The sequence below is a fragment of the Stegodyphus dumicola genome, chromosome 1 (assembly GCF_044657685.1).
Source record: "Stegodyphus dumicola isolate Sdum_Otavi_A_Nest chromosome 1, ASM4465768v1".
NCBI lineage: Eukaryota > Metazoa > Arthropoda > Arachnida > Araneae > Eresidae > Stegodyphus > Stegodyphus dumicola.
In genome coordinates, this window is record NC_140768.1 from 123,908,024 (window position 1) to 123,927,930 (window position 19,907).

General features: G+C 31.4%; 1 protein-coding gene across 2 annotated transcripts in view; it reads left to right on the forward strand.

Annotated features, from left to right (window-relative positions):
* The window catches only part of LOC118203789 (phosphoribosyl pyrophosphate synthase-associated protein 2), a 77,753-nt gene that overhangs the window by 40,839 nt on the left and 17,007 nt on the right, over nt 1–19,907 (forward strand). For both annotated transcript variants that reach the window (XM_085819946.1, XM_085819953.1), the window contains exons 7-8: nt 12,486–12,608; nt 15,242–15,312. In XM_085819946.1, the coding sequence (XP_085676072.1) occupies nt 12,486–12,608; nt 15,242–15,312 (194 nt within the window). The remainder of the gene's footprint in view (nt 1–12,485; nt 12,609–15,241; nt 15,313–19,907) is intronic.

Sequence of the window (19,907 nt, forward strand, 5' to 3'; positions counted from 1 at the left end):
CTGACTACAAAGACTGGATATTGATGGATGGCAATCCTTAAATGTGGTCTTTGTCTGAAACAAATTGAAATTTCTAGAATGGGAGAGTCAGCGCTGAAAATTCACATGAAAATTAACTTTTGTTTTATCATTTCAATTTGTTTTTACATGGTTTTGCTTAGCTTAATTTCTGTGTTTGTTTCAATTAAGCCATAAATTAATTTTTTATCACCTTCTACGGAGTTTATTCTCTTTTGCACATACTATATGTATGGGATATCGGGATTATGAGTTTATTTCTGCAGAGGGTCTGTTATCGATTTCGCGGGAAATCTGTTGGCTCCATTTCGATTTTAGGTCGCCAAGGGCAAATTCGGTAACGCTAGCCGAGAAAAAGTGAAGTTCGCTAATGGCGATACAATTATTAGTTGAAAATAACTAATTAAAAATTTTTTTAATATTTTTAAAGCTGAAGACAACTAATTGAAACTAATTTTCCTGAATTAACTAGATGCAAAATTAACTTTCATGAATTACTAAAGTTATTGGGTAGAAGTTTAACTGAAAATATACATTCCGTATTATATATATATATATACAGTACAAAGTCCGAGGTCGGGACTTCGGCGATCCCAGATTTGAGATTTTTCCGGATATTAGATCATTTTAAATCTACTAAGATGGCACGTAGAAATTATAAAATTGAAAATATGAAATCGTGATTTATGAAATGATGAAGCATTTATGATTTAAAGGGTATCAAAATTTACAAAAGAAAAGAGCTTAATATTTATATGTTTACTTTATTAAACATTCTTTCAATGTGAGTTGTTTGATTTGTTTTCTCTGCTAATACTTTAGACTAATACTATAGATATATAATTTCTTGTTCAGTTATTAAGTTCCATTGTTCAAGTCCTGTAATTGCTGTGTCGAGAATTCCGAATAACTTGTCAATGAAAATTTTTTCTCATTCAGTAACCTCTCTGTTACTTTCTTCACTATCGGTAGCTGTATTTTCTGGATTTAGAACCATACTACAGATTTCGCCCTCCGTTGATTGATGATTGGGCATTGTCATCGCAATGAAAAACTTCTGTTTAACTTCGCTAAATTCTGCCGCCTGGTCCGGCCATGAGAGATCTGGCACTGGTTCTGGCTTTATGTGAATAACAAATCAGTTATTCTTAATTCAAATAGCACTAAATATAATCATTTGTTCTATGAGTATCATTAACAAAATCTATTTTTAGCATAAGGAAAGAAATTTCTGCTAAATCTCCCCTTGTCAACATTTTAGCGCATTAAACTTAAATCTGTAATCAGATAATACTCTGTTATTTTGTGTCGTTGCATGATTCATCACTCAAGTTGTCATCCATTGATAAACATGCGGTGATGAAAGCAAAATACAATAAATAATGATTCGCGATTTCGACATCAAGGATATAAAATATTGGTGTAAAATTAACAAATGTTTTGGTTTGAGATTATGCCAAGCAGATACGCAGCTATGGAGTCAAGTTACTAATCACTCAAATTTATGCTAAAATAATTATTTCTTCAATAATGAGATATTTTATTTAGCGCCAAACTGAGATTAAGAATCGGGATTTCCGGCATGTTTTTTTATGATGAGGAAAAAAATCTAATGCACAAATGTTTTGTATCTTTTATTGTACAGTTTATTATTCTAGTATCTTTCAAAAAACCAAGGAAATAAATTGTATGTTTACAAATGAGTTATTTTAATCTGCAAAATATTCTTACATTGTGATTATAATAGTAGTTGACTGTGTTTAAATAAATATCAAATAAGTTAAATAATAATCATGTAAATCTCTAAAATAGTGACTGTTATTAGTGTAAAATACACTTATACATGTTTTTCAAGAAATTATGTTCCTAATTTAATGTTATCTACTTCATAACTTGTAGGAAGTTAGTTTAATTTTCAAAATCGTTTTTATGGTAAGTATTAAGTTGAATTTAATAATATTGCATAATACACACTTCTGTTAGTTTCTTAAAGTGAAATTACAAGCATGAAGTCGGTTGTATGGATAATTGCTTTATTCTATTAATTTTTTTGTTTGCTGATAGGTCTTTAATTTTTTTCTCTGATGGTCCTTAAAAGTCCTTAAATTTCATGTAAGGAAATGTGTACGAACCCTGTTCCTCTCTCATATCTTCTCGATCTTTCATCATAATATTTTTTTCTTCTTCTTCGAGAATTTCCATAATCTTTAAGTCCTCTCGATTTCTCATTTTAACACCAGTGAGAAGCTCAAATGGAGAACTCTTTGTGCCTCTGCTCTTAGTACTGTTCAAGATCCTTTGTACATCTCCAACATATTTGTACCACTTGGTTGGATTATCTATGGATAATTTGGATAGGACTGGAATCAGAGTGAAATGAATCCTTTCCACTTGTCCATTTCCTCTAGGAATGCCTGTAGTTGTAAATATGTGCTGGATATTCTCTTGACTACAGTAATCTTCAAAATCTTTAAAGGTAAACGTTGTACCTTTGTCACTTATAATTCTAAAAGGATTACCGAAAGTTAATTGTTGCAGTTTCAGCTTCTGAAATTCCTCTTGAGCTGATGTAGACTTTACTGGATAGAGCCACACGAACTTTGTGAATGCATCAACCATGGTTAAGATGTGGTTGTAGTTCTTATTTGTCGAAGGTAATGGTCCTATAAAATCGATATGAAAAGTGCTCAAAGGGATACTATCTTTTGGTATGGGATTCAGCAACCCTTTGCTCTTACCTCGTTTTCTGTCGCACAAAATACATTCTACACAATTTGAAATAACTTGTTCAATTCGTTTTCTAAGGTTAGCAATATAAAAGTCCATTTTCAGCAGATCTTCCGTTTTAGACACTGCGAAATGCCCCTTGTTGTGGATACTACGTATGATTTCTAGCTTTAATGCTTCAGGTACCACAAGTAACTCGTGACCACTGTCGAACTTGTATAATACTCCATTTTTCACTAGGAAATCTTTCTTTAGTCCTTACTCGACTAAGGATTTTAGCAACTGGAGATGCTCATCACTTCTTTGCGCAGTTGCAATTTTGGCTGTAATTTCTCCCTGAAAACAAGTAACCATCATAACAGTGTTTCTACTTAATGAATCCACATGCTTTTTTTTTGTTGCCCAGATCCGTGAGCAATTTCATAGTCAAATTCTTCTAGAAGTAACGCCCATTTCGCCACTTTAGGAGTTAAATCCTTCTTAAACATAGTCTTCTCGAAAGCGTTACAATCCGTAATTATCCTGACTTTAGATCCTAAAAGGTAAATCCTGAATTTCTTTAGAGCTTCTACTATAGCTAAAACTTCAAGCTCATAACTAGATAGCTTCTCTTGTTGGAGACTAGTTTTTTTACTCATGAAGTAAATGGGGTGTAACTGTCCATCATCTGACTTTTGTAGCAATACAGCGCCGAAGCCATGACTGCTTGCGTCTGTATGCATTTCTAATGGTGCTCCTTGTTTAAAAATATGAAGAACCGGACTTGTCGATAAAAGTTCTTTCAATTTATTAAATGCATCTTTTTGTTCAGGCCCAAATTTGAATTCTGCTCCGTTACAAAGAAGATCACTTAGTGGTTTCGCTATTTTTGAATAGTTGGCAATAAATTTGCTAAAATACCCAGTAAGGCCCAAGAAACTTTGAATCTGCTTAAGGTTTTGGGGTTCCAGGAAATTTTGAACAGCCCTGGTTTTTTTTCAGTAGAGGGGCGAATAGTACCATCCTCAATAACATACCCGAGAAATTCTATTCTTCTTTTCAAAAATTGGCATTTCTTAAAATTAATCTCCAAACCATATTCTTTGCCTACTTCTAAAACGTGTTTCAACTTTTCTAAACCTTCTTTCTCGTTTCGTGCTGGAATAATAAAATCGTCCATGTAAGTGACAACAGTGTCATCCCAAATTAAATCTCTAAACACATTAAAAATAAATCTTTGGAACACACTAGGGAATGTGCACAAACCAAAAGGTACTTTTAGAAATTCGTACAAGCCTGCATGAATGCCAAATATTTAGTGCAGTTTTCCTCAACTGGAACATGAAAAAAAAACCCATTTTTTAAGTCTAATGTCGAAAAAACCTTTGCTTTCCCCAAACGATCTAAAACTTCTTCTACTTGTGCCATAGGAAAAGAATCCTTAACTATTTTTTTATTTAAGCTGCCTGAAGTCAACACAAATCCGTGTCTTGCCACATTTTTTTCTACACAAAACAATTGGCGAAGCATATTCTGAACACGACGGCTTTATAATCCCATCCTTTAACCATTCATCTATTTGATTATCAACAATTTTTTGGTCAGCAAAAGGAATTCTCCTCGAACGCTGAGAAACCGGAATTTCATCTTTTAATATTACTTTCATTTTTAAGTCTGTACTGCACGGCTTTTCTAACAGTTTATACTCATTAATAAGAGTGGAGACAGTATTGCATAATCCTTCGCCTTTAATATGCCATAAATCTGTTTTGCTGTCTCCCTCAATGGCTGCAGAAATAAAAGACAAAAAATTCCTTTCGGATGCGGCAGAATCATTTTCATATCGCGTAAACAACACCTGGTCACAACAGATCATTTTTAGACAGGAAGGGGGTAAAATACAGTCTGTTATTAAGTCATAAACCATCGCTGCTTCTATTTCTTTTTGTTTTTTGCTTTCGCATAAAGAACAAATAAACTTAGCCGTTTCCGCTTTAACCACGTGACCAAACGAACTTTTGAGTTCTATACATCCAATTGATAATTTATTCGGAAAAAGAGATTTCTTTACAACTATCAATTCACTTCCAGAATCTATTAAACATTTCACTTTCTTTCCATCAATCAACAGTTCAATAAATTCTAGCTTATTTCTAGCTGCATTATCCGATGCAATCTCTAACCCAGATACCTTTTTTGGAGACAAATTCTCCTCCTTTTCTAACCGTTTGGGACAATTTCTCGCAAAGTGAAATAATTCCCCATTACTCTCACAAACATAGCAAATACGTTCTGGACTAGAAGAGAAACACGCTAATGTGACAATCAAAATCATAAAAACAACCTTGTATTTAGCGTAAGTATATTGAAACACTCAATCGATTTTGAGGGCAGCTAAAGGTCCCTCCTCATCAGGAGAAAGAAATACATAGAAGGAAGAAAAATAAAGGGGAAGGAGTCTCAGAAACACATGGTCCTTATTAGCACTGCACGCGGTTATAACCGGATTTTTAATCAGAGTTACACTGGCCGCCTTCTTTTACTGAGCCAGGCTATCTGATCAAACATGTAACACAAAGGACAAGAAAAATTAGCGAAGTTAAAAATAGGGAGTGAGGGGCAAATGCACCTTCACGCTCAAAATCTGAGGGACCTTTAGCTGCCCTCGAAATCAATTGAGTGTTTCAATATACTTACGTTAATACAAGGTTGTTTTTATGATTTTGAAATACGTTCTGGTTTACTATTACCGTGATTTACAAACTTCCATGAATCCTTGAAATTGCTCTGAGCTTTTCTAAGATTGTTTTTGGGATTAAGCTTTTTATTTTCTGGAGTTTCGATTCGTGTGTTACTGGTATCAACTAAAGGTTTACCCCTGGATGAATAAAATAAATCACATTCTCTTTGAATTGATTAGGTGGGAACCAACTTTGACCCTCCCGAACACTAATATGTTCCTTTGTTTTAGAATCCAGAGTTTCATACAACTTATCAGATACAATAAGATCACACAATTTCTTAAAGTCATCTACCTCTCTTAACTTGCAATAATAATTGAAAGTTGCACTGAATCGAGATGCGATTCAGATGAATGTCTCTGTGCATTTTTAAAATTGTTCAAACATTCACGTGGTGTCGGCTGAAATTCTTTCAAGATTAGAATTTTTAATTTATCATAATCCATGATTTCTTGTTCAGAAACATACATTAAAACATTATTACATTTATCACCTAATAAATTAATCAACACTTCTGATTTTAACTCCACTGGTACATTTTTAGTAGTAAAAGCTTTCTCAAGTGACTGAAAAAACAAATGCAGAGCTTCTGGTTTCTGGGGTACAGCTATAGTTAGTGTTTTGACGCTTTTAATGATATCTTCAACACTAGTCTGCGTGTTTCTTCTATCAATTGATAATGATTGTGATTTTAAACTTTCTAACTCAATCTGCTTCTCAATTTGAGCAAATTTAAAACATTCGATCTCTAACAGATAGTGTTCTTTACTTGTTTTAGGCGTCCGATCCTCTGCGATCGATTTGACGACGCCACGAACAAATTCAACGTTCGTTTTGAAAATATCAGAATTTTCGATAATTTTTCTAATGTCAGCTTTTTTAGCATTTTCTGGAACAGTCTGTCCAATTTGTTCCGCAATTACTATTAAATCACTTTTCTTTAAATTATTTAAGAAACTCGTTTTAAAAACTAAACAAAAGTATCACTATCTTCAAGAAAGAAATAAAGCAAAGTTTTCACACCTTTGCTTTATTTTTGTACCTTCTCTGAAGTATCCAAGTATGAAGTATTCAAATATCAAGTATCCAAATATCACGGTCAGAGCCCCCAGACTTTTTGTAGTGGGGGAGTTGAAGATGCTAAATAACAATTCCAACGTAGTTTTCCACACCACAGAACATTTAATAAAGGAAATCAGAAGAAGGTACAAATTGGATTAATCACAAGTGCCATTTGATACAAACAGGATTCTATATAGCCTTTGCAGTCTTCTCACTTAACCGATTAGTGCCTACTCGCAGTTGCTGATGTATTATACAGTCAATTTCCCACCTTTGCGTGGAAAACTACAGTTCCTTATTGTACACCTTCACGTGTAGACAGACATATCACCACCTTCGCATGGGATAGCTGAAGAAAGTCTCTCTCATACTCCTCTTTCGCCTCGCTGCTGGCGCATTGGTGAGGCCCTCTGGTGGTAAAGTCGCACTTACAGATACTACATATATATGTATGTATGTACAGGTATCTCTATTATAACATGGCTTCCTAGAACTGTGATCACCAAACCATTTTGATCACATAACCCTAAAACAAAAATAATTATAAGTTGAACCCCATATAATATAACATATGTATGTAGTCAAAATTGTAATTGTTTATTAATCATTTATTTTAAATAATATATATGTGATGATTTAGAGAATACGTTCAGACAATTTAGTGGGAAAAAAAACAATTCACTTTTTAATCACAACCAAGGTAACTTTGGAGGTGATAACTGCAGTGGACTACAATGGTAGCCTAGTTGTAGCTTAAACATGTTTATGCCATAGATGGAATGATTTGATTGACACAGAAAGATGTGACTGAATTCAACATAATTTATTATTGGATAAAGCAATTTTGTAGACCGGTGTTCACTTCACACACGATTATGTGTGTAATAGGCACCCCACAATTTTGTATGTGCAGTTGCATTAGAACAATGGAAGAATGCATTTAAGCAAAGAGATACCCTTTAGCAAGCAAAAAAAAAAGAAGAAGAAGAATGCGTAGTTAGTTGCAGTAGTATTTATGAATTTGGCTCCATTGTCTTAATCTTCACTTATGATTGAGCAAAAACTTTTGTAATGCAGATGCGTAAGGATTTGTCTTTAGACTGAAATTAGGAATTTAAATTGTTGACATCTATCCTTCACTGTCTGTGCTCTTCAACTTCTTTTAAAATGTTGTTTATCCTTATATTTTGTCAGTTACTGTTATTCTAAAAAAATCTTTCTTTTAAAACATTTTCTTACTGTTGCTATTTATCATTACCTGAACTTTGCCATACTGTGACCATGCGCTTGAAAGCCGTTGGGCTATATTTTATGTTTTGCATATGTACATTTAAATTAAACTATAAATTTACATTTTGAATTAGAAAATGTGTGAGTAATATGATTATATTTTTTTAGAAATATTGGAAAATTTCTGATTTAATGCCTTCTGTTAATGCAATTAAAAGATCTGTTTCCAACTGCAATTTGTGTCCGTATTTAGTTTTAACTATCGTCATTGCATCAAATGCTACTTTTGCGCAGATATGTAAAACCAAATAATGAGATTATGTAGCAAAATAATAAGGCTGCTGTGCTTACTATTTTCTGTTTTTAGAAATATTCCAATATTTTGTATTGGTTATTAGTCTCATTTAACACAGTTTCACACAACATTGTATTTTCTAGAAGCCTGCCTACCATGTTATAGGAGGGATATTGGTACATGAGTAAGGGAGGTGATGTTATTAGTCCAAAAATTCTACACTGAGTTGTAATTAAAAATGAAAAATATTTCTAGTTTAATGCATTTTTGGTATGATTATGATTCTAAAATAATAAATCGTCTAGACAATATTTATAATGTATGTTTAGACTTTGAAAACTTATAAATTACTTGAGTGAAAGTTCTTTTGGAATACTAAATGTAAATTACAAAAGTACTTGAATAATATCACTGGGTTTTAACTCACTTATAAACGTCAATTGGAACTTTTTGTTTTGTATTGTTCATTGGTGAAATATTCTGAATTTTGTATGACTAAATAATGCATTGTTGTGGATAGAAACAACCCTTAAAGAAGTATGTGTTTACAAAAGAATTTGGATAATATCTCTGAATTCTAACTCGCTTTTAAATATCCCTTAAAACTTTTTCTTTTTGTTTTACAGTGGTTATATATTTCAAATTATATGCAATTAAATGATGCCTTGTTGTGGATAGAAACTAATCTTGAAAAAAATATGTACAGAACTTGGATATAGTATTGAAATATTCTGAATTTTATTTAACTAAATGACACATTGTTGTAAATAGAAACACCTTCCAAATATTTTTTCATCATCTGCCATTTTTGTTTATTTTCCATGGACAATTTTATCACCCAGTACCTTTTCACTGGTGTTAATTTATTCTCTTAACTGACGCCTCAAGGCAAGTTGAAAATAGCATTAAATATCTCAGTCAATTTTTATCATACAAGAATAGAGCCTTTTCTGTTTTATTTTGTATAATGACTTTAAAATTCTTTTAAAATTGAGTATCAGGACCAGTGGAAAGTGCAAAAATTTAGATTTCCTAATTTTTTATAAAATCCATTTTTACTTCCCTCCAACCTACATATGTATAAAGGTAAATGGACGATTTTTTTCATGTTATATTAAATTTCCAAAAAGTTGTAATTTCCATGAAGTTTTCTGCATTTATAAGCTATACATATATATATCTCTACATATAATAAAAGAAAGAGTCTGTCTCTGTGTCTGTGTGTGTCTTTCGTTCGCGCTGTGCGTTAGCTAATAGATCCACGGCTACGAAATTTGGTACATAGGTGCATCTAGACAAGAGCCAGTGCACCTCAAAGCGATTTTTTTTTTTAATTTGAATTCGAATTTTTTTTATTTTATGTTTTGTGACGAAATCGCGTCATTTTGAGACATGATGGGCTATAGGAAGGCGAGATTTTACTCTACACACTCCATTTTCACATAGTCATGAAACGTAGGCACTTAGCTATTTTACGAACTTAAAATAAATTTTGTGTTTCAATAAATCGATTAAATACAAATTTATTTAACAAAGTGAGCTTAACACCTTTTCAGCGGAATTTTTTCCTTAAAAAGTTTATTTTTCTTTGATTTTTTGACATGTTAAACTTTCATCCTTGCCACTGCTTTTACAAAAAAAATTTCGGAAAAAATGATAATATTTTGCATTTAAAAAAAAAAAATTTTTTTTAATGTAGCTTCCGAGTACACTTCTCACATCTCACATCTTTAAAAATGTAATTTTGGCAACATTTTTCCTTTCTTATTGTTATTGATAGATTTTTGATGAAATCGCATCATTTTGAATAGTTTCATTCTCTTAGAAATATGGGTTTGGCAACAATTTTTCATCGTATTTCTTATGTCACTGTTTTTAAGAAATTGCCATATTTCATTGTCTTTTTTATATATATAACACTTTTATATATATATATATATATATATATATATATATATATATATATATATATATATACACATATATATATATATATATAAAGTTGTTCTGCAGAGTAAAATTCTGCACGGAATTTTTTGTTTTTTGAGTTGCTTTCATGTTATTTTTTGCTTATTTCACTGTTTGTAAGATATTGAAAAGTTTTGCATGATTTTTTATTAGGATAATTAATATTTGTATTAAGGGATATAGCTTATTTCATTGTAATTTTTTCTCATGAAAATATAATATCATTAATTATGCTTTGCTTTTGTATTCTTTTATGTTATTTATTGCTCATTTCACTGTTTTTAAGATATTGAAAAGTTTTGACGGATTTTTTTAGGAAACAAAGTTCTTAACCTAATTTATACCATTTGAATTCTTAAGATTTTGCAAAGGGAAGTTGGTTAATTTATTTATTAGGATAATTAATATTTTTATTAAGGGATATTGCTTATTTCATTGTAATTTTGTTATACGTAATAACTTTTTTTTTATGAAGTTGTTCTGCAGAATAAAATTCTACGCAGTTTTTAAATTTAATGTTTGGTGTTCCCTTCACCCATTTTTCCGGTACATTTAAAAGCCAGACGAAGGCTGGCAGCAAAGCTGTTTATATATATATATATATATAATACATATATCCATAAAAATGCATTTGAGTTGATAAGATTTTGGGTAAAATTGGACAATCAGAAATGCTCTTTTACTTAAAACCTGTTACAGATTTTAATCGACAACTGGAAGTGGTACTTTAGTTGAAGTGCATAGCAGTTTTACAGAAATCAACATAATATATTGTTGCATATATAAACCATAACATATTATTGTAGATGGTGAGCTTCGTTTACGGATACCTGACAATCATAGTGATATACATGCAGTTTGAGATAAATTTAGATTTGCTGATACTCTTAGAAATAACATTGACAATTCTGAATTTAGAATATTCTAGGTTTCATCAGTTTAAATCTGCTTAAATGATGTGTAGGTATGCTAACGTTTTCACTTATTATCTAGATCAGCTAAAAAAATGCTAACCATTCCCCTCACGACTCTGCAAGGGCCAAATGTGTTATCCTGGCCAATATCTGTATGTCAATCAATTTATTGTCCTTGGCTATGGTGTGACTTTCTAGCCAGCAGATGTTTGAAAGTGACATGCTGGGGGTTTCAGTTAGTGAGCAGAACTTGCATTTATGGTTTGCAACTGCCTTCTTTTGATGAGTTGTCCATTCCTATGCTTGTAAGTGGGAAGGAGATGGGATTATTTAGTTATTTGAATTATATTTTTATTTGCTTATTAAATCATTGATCTAGATTTTAGGCTTTATACCATATCATTTTGCAGTTTCTGTTATCAATATGAAGTGAAATTTAATTTCAGAACCTAAAAGATTTTATATCTAGTAGATAAAAATACATAGGTACACATTATTATAAATATATATATTATCAAGAAAAGATTTTGCAAGCATATAAATGAGGCATTTAAATTAGTAATATAATAGTCGTACAGATGAATAAAATATAATAAATGAGCTAAGTAATTGATTTCGCCCATTTCTTCTGGCCACTTTTTTAACTAAGAAAAGTTAACCAGGTATGCATATTATTTGTGCTGAGGAAATAAGAATAATAATGTTCATAAAGTTGCAGGACTAGTTTTGAAGTTTTAAATATAGAACCATCTTCTTCAGCTTCAGGAGTGCAAAAACCTTTTTGCTTGTGAAAAAGAGGAACCTGTACCTATTTGCCCTCAAAATTGATAGTTTCAATTAAATTTATGCCAAAAACAAGGATGTTGATTTGTTTGATTTAACTTGCTTTCTTGGACCCATTGCTGAATGTTCATTTAATTATATGAGTTGTATTATGTCAGAATGAAGAGCATCCTTGAATAGTAAATAACTTAGATTCTGCTGAGACTGAAATATTGTTTACACAAAATGACATATGAAGCTTTTGGGTCTGATGACTATTGGTAAAATATTAAGGATAATGTATTGCATAATTGGACATATTATCAAACTTCTTTGTATTTCATGAACCATTCTCTTCTTTCTAACAGTTCCACGTTCTAATACTTAAAGGGTTATGTGAAAAGCCATTGTCTGCATCAAAATATCTTGTAAATACTAGTTACACTAAATTTTCAATTATTAGCAAATATGTATGTATATATGCAGTAGTTCCCAGAACATCCCCCTCTCTCTAATGTGTGAATTGATGTTGTGAAACATAAATTATTCTTAATGTTGTAAAATAATAATTATATTTTTTTCTTTATTAGTGAAATTGTTTGAAAATATGTGTGTAAGTAGTATTCAGAATTATTTGAAACTATATTGGATTTTTAGTGTAGGTATTTTTCTGGATTTCTGAAATACAGTTGCAATCTCCTCTGTTTAAAGCATAAAAATTAAAAATAATCTTAAATCTTCATAACACTGAACAAGTAGTGTACAGTAATAAATATTTTTCTCCTACAGGTATAGCAGTAATTCATGGAGAACAGAAAGAATCGGAATCTGATATGGTAGATGGGAGATATTCTCCGCCCCCTGCTGTGTCAGCATGCCGGACGATGGATGTTGGATTAGATATTATGCCTGGTAATTTTTTGCTCTTACATAAACTGCATGTTTTCTATCTGCATTAGTTTCTTTTCATCACTTTTGTATATGCATGCACAATAAAAATATGTTTATCTCACACCAATATTGTTATTGCCCTCTGATTCTTGTCTATCACACAGCAACACTAGTTAATCAATTTTTTTTTACCTGTTTTTTTTAGGCCAGCACTTCTTAAACTGTGCACTGAAGACCACAGCTGGTCTTCCAAGCCTGTCCTTGTGATGCTTTTAAGTTTGAAAAAATGACCAGTTATCTATAAATGTTTTTTTTTTTTTTTTTTTTTTTTTTTTTTTTTTAAATGCCATTTCTTGCTGATGACATTGGCATATTGGCATATCTTTCTCACAACTCACTAAACTCGGTGAACTCAATATGCTTTCAAAAGTAAATGAACTAGATCTGTGTGTGCAAGGTAATTTTTTCATTGTTCTCAATGCCCATAAAAATTTTAAAGGGCTTTGGGAAGGGCTTGGTTTGTAGGTTAGTTGTGTAAAACAAAAAAAAATTTCACTATTTCCAGCCTTGGACTTTTTTTTTTTTCTCCCCTCCAGAAAATTATACTGTTATTGGAAAGAATTATGCAATGACATAGTTTCACGTGTCCAGACTCGGAGGTCACAATTTGAAATGTATTTCTTAACTGGTAAATAAAATGAATTTAAGTGGGTTCTCTCCATTGTGACTTTGAAAATTACAAATTTGTCTTTGAATAAAAGAGAATAGTTAACTAAATTCTCTGACCAAACTTAAAATGAAATTCCAAGCGAAGGTACAGTGAATATCTGGATCTCATTACCAGTGAAAACAAAATGTGTTTAAAATGTTAAAAAAAGGAAATAAGATTGACACTTAAAAAATTATAACTTTGTTTGCTTCAATGAATTTGTGTGAGGGTGGGTTTTCATCACTAATTCAAATAAAAATGAAGGATCAAAATTGACTTGCTGTATGTGCCGCTCTCAGACTTCAGCTTACCGGCATGCATTCAGACATATAACAGCTGTGCAGAATTGGCAGGCATGTCCATCTCATTAATGCAGTAGTTATTAACTTTTTTATTTTTGCCCCATGCACCCCTTTCTCCATTGTTAGATGATCATTCCCCCTTCCTTCCAAAACTAAAAAAATACATATATTTAGATTGTTTTAATGTATTATATAAATTAAATAAGTATATTTAATAATATATTTATAATATATTTTAAAATAATATATTTTAATGTATTATATATTAAATAAGTAAGATTATTTTAATGTATTATATAAATAAAATTGTTGATAAATACCAAAACTTAAATAAAAGTAATTTTGTGAATTAAACTGTATATTTAATTGCTCAGTGAAAGGCTGACCCCATTCTTCCCGCGAAACTACGAAATTCCTCCTGGTTGAAAACCTCTGCATTAATGTGAGTAATAACATTTATTTATATTTAATAAGATTAATTAAACTCTAATAACCTTGAATAATTAAAACAAGTTTAACTTTCCTTCTATTGATGTAATTTTTTAACAGCAGTATAAAAAATTAAATGAAATTTAATTAGTTGTATTTTAAGTATGTTGGTTGCTATACACAAATTGCTTTCAAAGTTGACAAGAATAAAACATAGTTTTAGAGTAGTTTAAATATTCTACATTACTTAAATCTTCATCTAAACATTTAAAGTATTCTTTTTTTATTTAGAATCCTCAAATTCATTTGGAATGCCAAATAAATCTCCAGAGTATTCATCTTGCGCAAATATTTCCTTCTTGCTTTGACATTATCACAGGGTTTAATTTCACTTACTTAGTAAAAATTAAAAGCAGAATGATGTACAAAAATTATGATCATGGATTTGTATATAATGCCAACTTGTTAACACCAACCTTTGTCTATATGACACCAACTTGGTAATGCTAGTGTTATTTTGCCTGTCATTTTGCACCAGACAGGTAATGCTAACCTTTGTCTGACTTTTCTAGTCAGCCAGGTATGGGAGCCCCTTCCTCTAGTTCAGTGTCTGTTACTTTGCAGCGTGATACCACCTTGGGGAGGCTAACCTTAGTCTGTCACTTCTTTGTATGTAGCCTAACTTGGAAATGCTAATGTTACTTTGCCACTCACTTTACACATGCCAAATAACACTAACTTTTGTCTGTTACTGTGCTGCATGATACGAACTTGGAACTTTGTATATCACTTAGACATGATACCAGCTCAATGATGCTAACTTTTGTCTGTAGTTCCTTCATACATAACACTAAGTAATGCTAATCTTATTTTACCTGTCATTTTGCACATGGCAGGTAATGTTATTCTTTGTTACTTTTTCAGCATGACACCAACTTGGTAATGTTATCCTTTGTTCATCATTTTGCATGTGATACCAACTTGGTATTGCTATCGTTATGGAAATATTTCATAGAATTCTGCTAAAAATACAGTATTAAACCTCTTTGGAGTCCTTTAGAATAGGTACAGCTTCTATTGAGCTACATATAGCAACTCTATAGAAAAATGTGTAGCCATTCTATTGAGATTTATGCCGAGATTCTATAAAAATGTGTAGTTTCAAGTTTCTAGAATTTCCATGATTGTGATGTGTCTAATTTTCCTTCTTGTAGTGTTGGCAGCTAAAGAGAAACCTCCTATAAATGTTGTGGGTGATGTTGGAGGAAGAATTGCTATTATGGTGGTAAGTTGCTTAGTCAAATATAAAACTTAAATTTTATGAATGTATGATCAATGATTTATAAATCATGATTTATATATTTTATAAATAGAGCACAAAGTTTGAAATCTGGGCATCCAGGAATGATTTAATATCCACATCTCTGGACCAACAGCCAAAAGATTTTAAATAACTTCCTACCTCTTGTTGAGTTGAGGAATGGAGAATATAATAACAAAAGCAAGCAGGTGTTACATAAATGTAATTTTTGTTTAGACTAACTGAAATTCGTGCACATCACTTTCAAACACCAGCTGGCTAGAGAATTGCACTGTGGCCAAAGATAATGCATTCATGTTGGCCGGGGAGCACACTTTTAGCCCTTGAATGTGTGCAGGGCCAAGGCTACACATTTTATCAGCCAGTGCAATCTCTGCAGGTCCTAAATTCTACTACCCAGTATCAGTAAATTCTAAAAATTTTGCACTCCTAAATTCTAAAAATTTAGCCATCCCTAATTTTTGCTGCTAATTAGTTTTTATAAATTCAACTGAACACCTATTTCATTCATTTCTCCACATAGTTGACATGATACCTGACACACAGTGCTGCAGGAATTGAATCACATATGAATTTAAATATTTGTACATTTATAATTAGCACTTTTTAAAATCATGTACCATTTGCTACTTGATGTTTTGGATCTTCTGTAAGGATTTTTGGGGGGAGGAGGGGAATTAACATACTTTATCCGAAAGGCTGTTCATATTCAAATCCAGTTTTTCTTTTAGCTTAGAATCTTCAGTAACTTCAGCAAATTTCTGTTATGTCGGAAACAAATTATGTACAGACTTGTAAGTGACAATTTGCCAAATTATTTTCATCAGACTTTTTTAAATACATAATTATTGAAGAAAGAAATAATTAAGTGTTCAGTAATCTTTGAGAAATCTGCATTATATATTTTTCCCCCAAATGTTGATGAACTTGAACGCAGAAAAATTAGTCATTATGTCAAGTTTTATCTTATTTCTTAATTTGGTCAAAGCATTAAAAATATTTACACCAAAATTTTTTCCCATCTAAATTCTTCAATGGCTAAGCTAAATATTGACATAAAATGTTAAGAGAGGAATAAATATGTTTCAGTAATCTGTTATTTCTCTATGGAACTGTTAACATTTAGAAGCATTTTGAATAACTGTTTATAGTAGTCAATTTGTGTGCTTCTGAAATGAAAACTTGAAGGATTTTTAATTTTAAAATAAAAGGCATTTGACATTTTTTCTGAACTTGAAAAGGGACAAAGACAGAAAAGCTAAATAAATGACTGTCTTTTGCAAAAAAGGATAGGATAGTTGGCAGGACAAATACTGAAATTTTTAAAAGAATGCTCTCCCTACCTTTCCTCCCTTCCCCTCTCTAAAAAAGAAGAGAGAAAATATTAATCACAAAAGATATAAAATTTTCACCTTTATGGTACCTTTTTTTGCATTTCTGCTGGGGGAAAATTGATAGACGTATCTGTGATAATTAAAACCAGAAATACTGAGAGTTCTGCAACCCAGAAACTGTATAAAATTTTATGACCCATAAATATTGGAAGGTAAAACAACTAATGGCTTATTTGCCAATAACTAAGGATTTGTAAATAAATAAATGTCAGTGCTTGTCTTCTATAGCAGTTTTTATGAGAAGCAAACAGAAATTTTGTACAAAAATTTTTGCCATCGCAAAATCCCGCAGCAGCAGGTGCTTAATAATAAGAACTTATTAATAATAACAGGGTTTGTAGCGGTCCTTACAAGTGCTTATAAATCCTTATATTTGAAAATAAAATATAAAGGCCCTTATAGGTGCTTACTTTTTCTTTAAAGCCCTTATTTTTTTGTTTTTAGTGCTTATTTTTTGCTTTGAGTGCTTTTTTTTAATCCTTTGTTTTTAATGAATGCGCATTTTTTCCCCGTAACAAAGCCGAATCTAAATAAACAACTTTTCTTCCTTATATGCAACGTCAGATGATGAATCATACTTCCGAAAATTGCTTTCCCCCCTTCCTCTGCATTAACGTAACCTATGGTGCTCGTCACAGACAGGTGCACGTCGTTCTATTGGCCAAAGAATTGCGAAATTGTAGAAAATTCCGGTACATTCGGTATTCTTTTCCTCCCACCCAAATACTACACACGTTTGAATTTCTATCAAGATTTTAATAAATTTGCATTCTCGTTACACGTGGTCAGTTCATATTCGTGTTTATTATGATCGTTGTGCTTATATTATGAGCATATGTATGAATATTTATAATAATATAATTGCAGTAACTGCTGAAGTATAGATAAACTTCCAAAAATGGGTGTGTTTGTACACAGATTAGCTTTCTAAGGAATAATATTCAGAATGGCTTAAATAAAAGGAAAGTAATTGAATAGTCAAAATAATTTCATTTTCTTTGCCAATACATTATACAGTACGGAGGTTGGGAGTTTCTTTGCAAAATCTCTAATATTGAAGCAGCGTACTTTTTTTTTTTTTTTTTTGTCACTGTCCAATCTGGATTGAATAGGACCAAAAGTTTTTGCGGTTTACCCAACCCAAGCGAAGATTGATTTTATTCCGGAAATTTAATACAGTCTGTTGAAAATTAGAATCAGAAACACCCCAGATTAGTAAGTCTCTTTCTTTTCCTTTATTTAGTTCTTTCTCCGAATATCGGCTGGTGTTGATTCCGATTGCGTAATATCACATATGGAAGAATTATGCTGCACGTATTGCACAATAACGTTTGCGGTATTTTGCATTGGTAATTAATTTTGATGTTCAGTCTGAGATTTGTTTATGAACACTTAAAAAAGTTTTACTGTGCTTTCTAAGCAGAATATTTCTCAGTTCCGTTGGTTTTTATATGATGCACATATCGAAATGTCAAAATCATTTATTTAGCCTAAATTTAAATCTAAAGAACGGCTACAATCTCCCCCACTCCTCTTTTTCCAGTTACTATCCGGAAAATTCGGGAATTTCCGAGTATGCTGGTTAGTTAAGCTTTTGTTGTCAAAGGATGACTGAATGAAGTAATTTCCCGTCTTCTGATTTCAGAAATGTGACTCTTTTTTACTTAAATTACTTTGCTTGGGATATATGTTAAGGGAAAACTGTTATGCAATGAAAATTTAGAAAATGTTCAGAATTTTGATTTAAGTTAAATTATTTAAATGTTAATATGAGTGGAAAAATAAATTGTATTTATTATTAGGTGCCGAACGAATACAATTAATATATCGTATTATTTATTTTCTATATTTTCAACTGAAATATCATCATTAAATTTTGTAATAAAGTTTAGTTCTGCATAGTTTTTTTTTTTCCTCTCATTGTAAACTAATTCTGTAAATTGAACTGTCATTTAAAATTTAAAAAAAAAAAAGTTAATTGTTTACCATTGTTGAGGTAATGCTCATTCTCTTAATAAATATTGCGCTGCTCATATTTTAAATTACAAGTCTAATTTTTCTTTTAAGGTTATGCAGGTGTGTATAATGTAATTAGACAGGTGCTTATTTTTTTAACTAAAATGTGGCTATGAACCGTGAATAAGTTATTATTTCATTATTAAGTTCTTATTAATAATGAAAATTAAATTATTCCCATAATTTTCCCCTCTAGATTTTTTGGGCAGTAAAATTAATTTAAAAAAAGGAGAAAATACATGAGGAAATATTGTATATATGTTGCAGAGTTGCCAACTCTCCCGATTTTCGACCTCTCTCCCGCCAACCCGATTTACAATATATTTCTCCCGACTTTTTCTTATTCTTAAAATTTCTCACGATTTTTATAGAACTTGGCTAATACTTCATTATGTGAACAAACAAAAAAAAAAAAAAAAAAAAGTTATTTTCGGTGTCTGAAAGCAAATGAATTTTAGATTTATATATAAACAAAGCCTTGCGAATCAGATGAGAACTTCTGATGTGAGTGAGAGCATATACGTATCCAGAAATGTCATTCTCCAGTTCTCCTCCAATGGGCATCGAGCTCCACTCCGTGTCATCTGGCATATATTAGCCAATGAGCACAAAGCAAGCTCAAGGCTGTTATTTAGATGTTCTTTATTTATTTCGTTCATCTTGTCCTGAGTTGCGTGAGTGCACGTGCCTGGGAGAAATAGTTTTAGAAATTATCATCTTTTGTTATGTCTGCGAGAAAGGTGAAATACTCATGTACGTTTCAAAAATAGTACACGGTTGACTTTCCTTCCATTATTTCCTCAAGGAAATGTAATAAATTTGCAATGTGTATCGTCTGTCGTTGCGATTTTTCGATTTCGCGTGGTGGAAGGGCGGACGTTCTCAAACATGTACGTACACAAAAACACAAGGACATGAGATGTTTTGGAAAAAATGAAAAATTAAATTTTTCTCCGGAAACAAAGGACGAAAAAGTTATTAATGCAGAATATCTTTTCTCTGCCTTTTTACTGGAGCAAGTTTAGTTCTGCATAGTTTTTTTTTTTCCTCTCATTGTAAACTAATTCTGTAAATTGAACTGTCATTTAAAATTTAAAAAAAAAAAAGTTAATTGTTTACCATTGTTGAGGTAATGCTCATTCTCTTAAT